Genomic DNA, 9,979 nt, shown 5'->3' with positions numbered 1-9,979 from the left:
CCGTTGCCATCCCTAATTATGACAAAAAACTCTTCTCTCTAAGTGACATATACTGATCCACGTGAATAAATATATTAGGGCAATAATTTAAAGGAGTTGGTCTAATGGTCAAAGAGGTTTTATTTATTCCTTGAGTTTCTAAGTTTAAACATTAAGACTCCTTACCATAATAACATTATATCATCCATTTAGTGACTCACAATGTCAATGAACGTGCTTGTTGACCATGGACGACCGGCTATAAAAATGGTAAATAATTTCTGACAAGTGAGGGTATTTTTTTAACAAAAATTGCTAAATCTTGTCTCTATCGTAATTAACGAAAGATGAGAGGTACCAGGTAAAATTATTTCAATCTATAAAATATAGAATTCGATTCCAAACGGGTGGGCCCTTGTCCCTTACGTGGCTCAATCTCCATGCAGATAGTGTCACCGCTACCACAATATATTTAAATTTAATTTAATTTAATTTTTCCGTTAAAACCCCCCGTTTCCCCTGAGAAGAAGTTAGAATATCGCCCAAAAGCGGGAGAGAGAGAGGAGAGGGAATCAGTGAACTACAGCCGTTCATCTAGTTTTTCACTCTGAATCTCGACCGTACATCTCATCAGCAACAGTTGCACACCGTCTGTCTCGGCTGTCCTCGTCCTGACGTTGCCAATCTCCTGTAAGTTTTTCCGAATTTCGAGCTTCCGATTGTAATTACTTTCACGTTTGTTTCCTGAGAAATTCCGTTGAAATACCAGTCGTACGGTGAAATCATAAACATTTTACGCGGGAACTTCTGTTATTGATCTTGTATTTCGTAAATCCTGTTTCAGTAACTGTGATGATTCTTTTTACAATATTACTGGAGAAATTGTTAATAAGGTTTTTACTTTTGTGTGCTTTAAATTATTCACTCACGATGAAATTGAGTCGGATTAGTTCTTTTAGGTCCTATCAGATTTTAATTATTAGTTTCTGTTTTGGTTAAGATTCTTGTTTTATTTGATTTACATATTAAATAGTAGAAAGATTGTTTTATTATGTATATATGTTTGTTGTTTTCATAATTATCAATAATATTTCAGAAAACTTCTTTGAGAATTATCTTCTCGTATATTCAGAAACGGTGAGTGGATCAGGTATTTATTTGCTCTTACCAGAGCTATTTACTATTAACTTCAAGCTGTTGGCTAAAATCTTATTTCGCTGTGTCAATTTAAGATATGGAGCTAAATAACGTTTTAGCTTATGACTTGAAGTTAATAGTAAATAAATGTAGGAACCGACGACAGGTTTTGCTAATTTACAAGAATGATTGACCAACAAAATAATTTACAGGAAACTCTAAATCAAATAAAACACAGAGTCCTGATATTAATAGATTTTCACTACTATATAAAAAAAAAAAATAAAAAAAAATAGAAGAAAACTAATCTGTCTCAGATTCATCCTGCTTTACTTGTAAAAGAAGAGTAATTTCATGTATTGACTGTCGTTTTGATCTAAATTTTAACTGGTACCATGGTTATTATTTTATCTGATGAAATATTATGCGAATTTTCATCTGTAAATTATTTGACTGGATAATTATTTATTTTTTAAGATCTTTTTAGAGGTTAGGGTATTTTTTTTTCCCTTTAAGGTTTGCCTTTGTTAGAAACTGTTGCTTTCTGGAAGGGTCTTGATTCTCTCTTTTTTGGAGAATAAATTGACCTAACGTGTCTAATTAAATAGACGAGGATAATTTTTTGTATCTTTTAGAGAATAATGTTTCATTTCAACTCATGAAAGAATTCATAATTTGAACATAATAGAATTAACAGATGTAGCTGAGTGTTTTTTTTTTTTTGGGTAAAATTGGTTTCTTGGTTAAGTGTAACTTATTTAAAGTTACAGCAAATGTTATTATAACTCTTTTATCTGGGTTCTAGATAGCTTGCTTACGCAATTTTTTTTCTGTCTATTGGATCACGTGGGGTTTTCCAAAAATGTTATGTAATGATAGTTTGTGTATGGATCAGAAAATTTGATTGATTATCTTTTTCATTTTTGTTTTTTCGATTCAATGGCTGGGCTACACTCTCAATCCCTGATGGAGACGAGAAATACTTCCGAGCCCATAGTTCGATTTCCAAGTGACTTTACTAGCTGACACCTCCGGGTGCCTGCACTAAACGAAAGGCAAGTTTGAATAGAAACACTTAGGCAAGTATTTTTCCCATTTCTCCCCTAGGGATTTGGCTTGTTTATGTTTATGATGGTTGAGCAAATATATATTTATATATCTTTTTATTGGCACCTAAATTTTTGAACTTTTAACTAGAAGAAATTATTTTGTTTGGAAAGAATGTGGATTACTACAATTTGGGGCTCTTTTCATTTTCTTTTTCTACCCACATTTGGAATTGGATGATATATCAAGTGGATTAGAAAATTTATTGAAATATTCTTGGTTTGGTGGCAATCAATTTCTCATTTAACGGTGCAGAAGAGAAAACTTACTCCAGTTAAATCTTAAAATCCAAGATTGCGATTGCCGAACAAGTCACTCATCTTATATATTTTTAGATTGTATATCTTGACTAAATCATGTTAATTAATTGTTATAATCTTGCAAAGTGGCAATAAATTCTCAATAAGTTATTATCTTGGATGTTTAAAATCAAGTATTTATTGAACTTCCCACCTTAGTGACTTGTCATGTTACCTTCCCTTATCAGAAGACCAGCAGATTTTTGGAGGTTGTGTGTAGTTTGGTTAAACAGAGCCTCTCCTTTTCATTTAAAATCAAGTATTTATTCTGTTTTTTTTTTTTTTTTTGTTTTGTGTGTATGTTTGTGTGATTATGTTTGCTTCTCAGTTTTATTTCTGACTATTCTTTTACTTTCCATAGCCAGCATCATCAGGTGGTTCTTCCAAGGTAGCAGTGTCACAAATTGGTATACTTACAGATCTGATCCAATGTGAGATTCATTGAAGTAGATTGTATTGTACTGGGTTGATTATGGATGTTTACAACAGAAACATTTCCCTCCGGTCATGGCCAGTGTTTGAGTTTGGCGTCTGCCTGAAAGAGAAGCTGTCTGCTGCCGCCTTCTCTGCTGTTGGGGCTGTAGTTTACTGCTTCTCCTTTTCCTTTCATGTCTCCTGAACTGGAATGCCCTGTTAATACTCAGATGGCTATTGCAGCTTTTAGAGGGCACCTTAGTGGTGACCATTGTGGAAATAAGAGAATGGATAGAAAATATTCTGGAAGGAGGCGTGTATTTGTCCAGACTGAGACAGGTTGCGTTTTGTGTATGGAGTTAGAAAGGAGTGACAATGCCCACACAGTGAAAAGAAAATTACGGCTTGCCCTCAATGTCCCAACAGAGGAGATTTCATTGATTTATGGGGATATGGTTTTAAAGAATGATCTTAGTGCTGTTAGAAATGATTCTCCACTTCTTCTCACCAGGAATTTTATGCACAGAAGTTCATCTACCCCATGTCTCTCACCGACTGGTAAAGATCTTCATCTAAGAGATCAAAGCAGTCCGATTGAGATATTAGCACACACGAATCACTTTTCCAAAACAAAACAGCTAGTGAAGAAAATTATTAAGTCAATTAAAATAGGGATTGATCCAATTCCTGTTCGTAGTGGGCTAGGAGGTGCTTACTATTTTAGAAATTGCAAAGGTGAAAATGTTGCTATTGTGAAGCCAACGGATGAGGAACCATATGCTCCAAACAATCCTAAAGGTTTTGTCGGTAAAGCTCTTGGGCAGCCTGGTCTGAAACGTTCATTGCGGGTTGGGGAGACAGGATTCAGAGAAGTAGCTGCTTACCTTCTTGACTATGATAATTTTGCCAATGTGCCCTGCACTGCTCTTGTAAAGGTCACACACTCAATATTCAATATCAATGATGGAGTTAATTGAAACAAGAATCAAGAGAAGGAACGAATCAGCAAGATTGCTTCATTGCAGCAGTACATCCCTCACGATTTTGATGCCAGTGATTATGGGACTTCAAGTTTTCCAGTTTCTGCTGTTCATAGGATTGGGATTTTAGATATTCGGATTCTGAACACAGATAGACATGGTGGAAACCTTTTGGTCAGGAAGTGTGATGGAACCGGGAGTTTTAGTCAAGTTGAACTCGTACCCATTGATCATGGCCTTTGCCTGCCGGAGAACTTGGAGGACCCCTACTTTGAATGGATTCATTGGCCACAAGCATCAATTCCTTTCTCAGATGACGAGCTTGATTATATAGATCATCTTGACCCATTTCATGATTCTGAAATGCTTAGAATGGAACTTCCCATGATTCGAGAGGCATGTCTCAGGGTCTTGGTTCTTTGCACAATTTTCCTCAAGGAAGCAGCAGCTTTTGGTCTATGTCTTTCTGAGATTGGTGAGATGATGAGTAGGCAATTTCTAGGTCATGAGGAGGAGCCAAGTGAGCTTGAGTTTATATGCATTGAGGCAAGGAGACTGTTAAAAAGGAGGAAAACACTTTGTAATGATGTGAAAGCAGGAGTCGGTGAAGAATATCAGTTCGAAATTGACTGTGAGGAACTGGAGTTTGATTTTACTTTAAATATGGATAAGAAACTGGCTGCCAAAAGTTTATCTTCTGAGTCCAAAAGTATAAATGGTTGTAATTCTCTTTTCAGTCTAGAGGAGAGTGTGGAGGAGGAGACAGAGAGTGAGGAGAATGTGACACCTTTCAGGTCAGATGAAAATGTTAGCCCTATGCGGTGCAGGGCTCCATCTTTTTCAACGTTGTCCATGTCTATGAAAAACATCAGCATTGGGGAAAAAAGTTGGCGACATGAAGTTAAAATGCAGAAAATTGGTTGTTTGGCTGGTACGTCATCTGGAAACAGGAGTGTGAATGAGCAGCTGCCTGGAAGCACAAGTTTTGTGAAGCTGGCTGATATGAATGAAGAGGAGTGGATGCAGTACCTTGACAATTTCCAGAAATTGCTGTATCCTGCTTTTAATAATCATAAATCAGAAAGTGCAGGACAGAGGCAGAAACAGAGGCTGGGAACTTCATGCCGGTTTTGAGGAATTAATACCGGAGATCATGGTAATTGGAATACTAAAATTGAAAGATATGGGGACATGCAAACCAAGCAAACCAGAAATGTGTTGGTTTTTCTGAAGAGGAGGGTTTATATTGTCGATTTGGAGTTATCTTAGTACATGTTTTCAGAAGTTGACAGATCCACTCATCAACTCTGCCGGTGGAGGAACTCTGTTTACCAAATCGTATGTATTACTTTCTTCCATATCATGACTTTTTACTACTAAAAGAATTTTGGTTGCACTACTCTTGCTTTCAAAGTTAGAGTAGGTTGAATATATTATAAAAATAAGAATGCAAGCCGAAGTTAAATGTATTTATATTAATCTTATCTGCTAAGAAATGCAAACAATAGTGAACTTGTTTTTGTATTAAATTTATTAGCTCTTGAAATGACTCTGTAATGGCTGCACCTTCTGTTATCATGTTTTATCTAGCCAACTCTAGGTTAATTAAGGCCATTAGTTTTTTATTTTTCAGAATGAACATAAAATGCTATAGTGGGATTTATGTTCATAAATTTTCCAGAATGACAGGGTTCTTCTATAACACTAACTTATGCTTGTGTAGATTTTAGAAATTTAAAATATTTACTACCAGGGAAGGCTGATGGTCAAAACTTAAAACCCTAAATCAAAACGAGACTGAAAAAACCAATCACACTTCTTCATGCCTCTCCCTCGTCTCAGCCAACTTACTCAGCTCAATTTGTTGACCTTCTATCCGGCTTACGACTCGTGAAAAGGAAGAATCTCTATCAACAAAAGACATTGTGTCTTCTTTGGCAAGGCGCCGATGTTTTATCCTCAGTATAACCTGTGTAACTTCTCCTATCGAAGGTCGTTTTCTGGGAGTTTTGTGCAAGCACTTCTGAGCCATTCTTGCCAGTGCTCTAACTTCTTCAATATTGCATGCTCCAACCAGTTTCTTATCAAGAATTTCATCTGCGCCATCCGGACTCATACAAGCCTTCAAAACAAACAAACAAACAAACAAACAAAATGGCTATTTCAAAAGGGTCTTGAGGTTGAAAAGATTGATAAGGAGTTCCCGGATAGAAAAGACTTACAAGATTAACATATTCCATTAAGTTTTGGTGTGGATGGATGGCTGTTATGAGCTCAAAGATGATAATACCAAAACTGAAGATGTCACTTTTCATCGTGAACTTGTTTGTAGAAATGTAAGCTGGATCTATGTATCCATATGTTCCTTTTAGACCAGAGTTTCGGCCATCGAAGACCTCTTCTTTTGACAGCCCAAAATCAGCAACCTATCACAGGGCAGTTATGAATGTAAAGCACATAAACGAAATGGTTATCAATAAAGATTGGCTCACAATCCAATCTTATAAATTTTCTTTTACAACCTCAACGTGGTAGCTCGTAATTGGGTAGGCAGGATCTATTACGAGTTGCCATGTCGGGGTTATAAGAGAAAGTTTATGAGATTGTGTTATAAGTATAGTATTAATAAAATATGAAGAATGCAAAACTCAGCTGACTGAGACCAGTAACTGTGATCTCTCATTCTTTCTTTTCATGATATTGGCTCAACCAGAGACCTAAAATTTGCAGTTGATGTCTAATGTATGTATCAAAAGACGGTTTCGGTATGCTAGCTCACCTTAGCTCTCATGGAGTGGTCTAACAATATATTAGCTGACTTTAAATCGCGATGTATAACAGGTGGAACTGCCTGTTTCAAGAATGTAGGATGAAGAAAATAGATGAATAATTTTTTTTTTTTTTTTTTTTTGTGTCAAGGAAACATTAGATGTATCATTAAACATACCCCTTCATGAAGATACTCAATTCCATGTGATATATCAAGAACAATTTCAAACCTTTCTTCCCAACTCAGAACTTTTTCTTCACCTAGTGCCAATACAGCAGGATGAATATTAAAAAAAAATTCAAATAATGAGCAGTCCAAGTGCCACTTCATATCACGTGATAAACAGTAAAATAAACCAAGGTAAATCTGAGCACAAGTTTTCATGTGTACAATCAACATTAAGATGCAGTTTTGCATGAAACATTTGAAGAATCACAGAAGCAAAATTCTTTATGAACCGCAAGCATTGATCATAGTTTACACAAGCCATACAATACGACAACTACAAATCAGATAAATTATTGAAGTTTGATGTTTTCGACTTTTGCATTTCTAGGTGTCGTCACAAGGGTTGCGACCTCATCTATGATAACTGATAAATTTGGCAAAAATGACATTGAACTGGATAAAACCTATGACTTGCTCATTCAATTTCCATACTTGCAAATCAGTTGTGCACCATGTCTCCACATACCAGGACCTCTTAATTAAATTGTGTTTTGACAGTATACTCATCTATGTTATTGGCAGTCGCTCAATTCTCAATGGTTACATTACACCATTCACTGGGAAGTTTTGAGTTTAAATGGTTAGCCATTAGTACAAAATACAATCAGAAAGTTCTCGCAAGATGGCAGCATTATCCACACAAAATGATTTTATTGTAAACCTTTTCATGGAAAAACAATGACTTTAAACATAACAATACCATTCAATTGTTCTTAGATAAAAGTATTCGTTTCATATATATTTGAAAATTTCGCAGTAAGCAAATACTAGAAGAAGGAACAGAAATTCTCTGTATAACAACAAATAAGGCTTCTAAGCTTACTATATATATGGTTTTCCAAGCTCCCGTTACTCATAAACTCGTATATTAGCATGTGTTGTCCTTTATCTACACAATATCCTATCAAATTCACAAGATTCCTATGATGCAACCTTCCAAGCAGACACACCTGCAAAAATACCAGACAATGTAATTGAAAAGCAATAGGGACTCAAATGCGAATATGTATAAAATTTAATACTAATTTCAATCACGTAAAGAGCAAACGAACATAGTTTGCAAATTTTCTATAAGAGTTTATAATTTGAAACTTACATTCATTTGATCCTCTTGGACATACTATATCCAAATTGGTAATTCATAATGCTTGGTACTAATGAGCACATTTTCTCTTAGGACACAGAGGCATGCATGGTCAATACATGTCATGTAATATACTAATGATCATTTTTTCTCTTTGGATGTGCATAATGTGTGGGTAAAACAAAACTTCCTGCTAGCATAATTTTTTTTAAATGTAGCCCTTACCTCTGTTTGGAATTCTTTCTCTCCCTGGTTTGAATTAGAAGCAAGCACCTTTACAGCTGCTACTCCTCCTGTGGGCATTGCCGCTTTATATACTGGACCAAAAGATCCTTGTCCTAGTATAGTAGTGAAATTTTGTGTAGCTTTCTGAATATCCCTGAAATTGTGATCATTGTCATTTTCTTATGTACGGAAATTAAAACTCAAATTTCATTCAAACAGATAATAACTGAGTACCCTTTAAAATTCTATTCTCACCCTTAGATTCTTTAGGCCCAAGATGAGAAGGACTATATTTAAAAATACAACTACATACAAACTTGTTTAGAAATTGTATCATAAACTTGAGTTTCAAAGAAATTATTATATAACTTGGATACACTAATAAAGATTATCGAAATTATCTAGGGTTTTGAAATTTCCTTACTTGTAAGGATATCTAGGTATGCCTGATACAGAAACAAAACGGTCTTTACTGTGATGACTCCACCAAGAAGGCTGAGAGCTTTTCTGAGAGTATTGTGGACCCTTAACAGCTACGGAACTTGAAAGTGAAGCACTCAAATCAGTGCTTGTACCCAAGCCATTTGTGCGTATAGGATGAGAAGCAACACTTCGTTCATTTGTATGCCACAGAGGAGCACGCTTCTTGTACCATCTTATGCCAAAAAACGCAAGTGCAGCTAACAAAAGGCCAAGGGCCAAACCCACACAGATGCCAATAATAACCAAATCACCTTTAGGAGCCATTCTTTGGTCTCTTCTGAACTTCAGGCAATGAAAACATCTTGCAGGAAAAAACTGATACAGGCTCCCTTTTTCAAATATCAGCAAAATTTTTCTTGAAACTTAAAATCCTATTTCAAGAAGAACAAAAGACAATAAAATTCAAAATAGGAAATATCGATAATTCAAATAAGGACACAGGCCAAAGTTAAATTAAGAAAGAAAAAAAATACATTAGTGTTACAATGCCAGCCACAAAATGTCAAAAGAATCCAGTCAAGAACATCTCTTTCAGGTGAAGCAAGGCTGGAAATAGTAAAGGATACCAGGGAAAGAAAAATTAAGGGCACAGGCAAAACTTCTTCCTATTGTTCTTGTTTGCGTCTAAACATATACAGGAGTAGCAGAAAGTCAGCTACCAACATGTGGAGATGGGTTAGAAAAAGAAAGGTCTAATATGGTTGGATGCAGGAGCCCTTCAACACCGCCTTCCTATAGCGTTTTGCTATAATTTTGTTCCATTAATCTAAAAAGTGCAGAAAAGAACCCATTTGTTTTTGGTAGAGTAAGACCACAACCTGGCTTACACAATTTACAGGATCAGTCTTTTAGAATGTTGTTATTTTGCACATACATAGAACCAATAGGAAAAGTAAAATTTAATTAAGAAGAATTCTCTTGATCTCTTCTTATCCTACAAAAGAGCCAGGTACCAACATATGCAGAAGGCGCAATTGATTATATAAATCTTGACTTACACAGAAACAATATTACTCATCAGATTTCCAATATCATAAAGCCAAAAGTACTTCATCCTACCAAAACCACTACAATGGCAAACACAACAAACAACAACAAGATCAAACAAACTTTTAACAAAAACCACAACAAAACCAATACAAGATCAGAACCCATGAAGCATACCTTAAAATCAGCAGAACCCAGAAAGGAATGAAGAAGAAGAACTGACTCAGAGCCAGAGGGGCAATTGACTTGAGTGTTTATAACTCTGGTTGATGTGGAGACCATGACA

At 35.6% G+C, this 9,979-nt stretch overlaps 2 protein-coding genes across 2 annotated transcripts; one reads left to right on the top strand and one right to left on the bottom strand.

Moving 5' to 3' along the window:
- Positions 1-2,887: 2,887 nt before the first annotated feature.
- On the top strand, positions 2,888-5,441 carry LOC116144363 (phosphatidylinositol 4-kinase gamma 7-like). The gene is given in 1 exon segment (XM_031429815.1): positions 2,888-5,441. A coding segment is annotated over 1 exon segment (1,920 nt). The 5' UTR covers positions 2,888-3,130; the 3' UTR covers positions 5,051-5,441.
- Positions 5,442-5,572: 131 nt separating this feature from the next.
- Positions 5,573-9,092, bottom strand: LOC116144364 (calcium/calmodulin-regulated receptor-like kinase 2). The gene is made up of 7 exons (XM_031429816.1): positions 8,648-9,092; positions 8,224-8,377; positions 7,738-7,864; positions 6,864-6,946; positions 6,696-6,767; positions 6,139-6,342; positions 5,573-6,038 (listed from the first exon to the last, which is right to left on the bottom strand). Exons 1-7 carry the CDS (start codon positions 8,968-8,970, stop codon positions 5,727-5,729), a joined length of 1,275 nt encoding a protein of 424 aa, XP_031285676.1. The 5' UTR covers positions 8,971-9,092; the 3' UTR covers positions 5,573-5,726.
- Between the last annotated feature and the right edge of the window lie 887 nt (positions 9,093-9,979).

Source organism: Pistacia vera, unplaced genomic scaffold (genome assembly GCF_008641045.1).
Source record: "Pistacia vera cultivar Batoury unplaced genomic scaffold, PisVer_v2 Contig441, whole genome shotgun sequence".
Lineage (NCBI taxonomy): Eukaryota > Viridiplantae > Streptophyta > Magnoliopsida > Sapindales > Anacardiaceae > Pistacia > Pistacia vera.
This window is presented reverse-complemented; position numbering and strand designations above follow the sequence as displayed.

Coding starts and splice junctions, on each gene's coding strand:
- LOC116144364 (XM_031429816.1), bottom strand. CDS start 8,970: ATGGCTCCTAAAGGTGATTTGGTTATTATTGGCATCTGTGTGGGTTTG. Junction 8,378..8,647: donor ATACCTAGATATCCTTACAA/GTAAGGAAATTT, acceptor TCACAATTTCAG/GGATATTCAGAAAGCTACAC. Junction 6,039..6,138: donor TAATGGAATATGTTAATCTT/GTAAGTCTTTTC, acceptor TTTGTTTTGAAG/GCTTGTATGAGTCCGGATGG.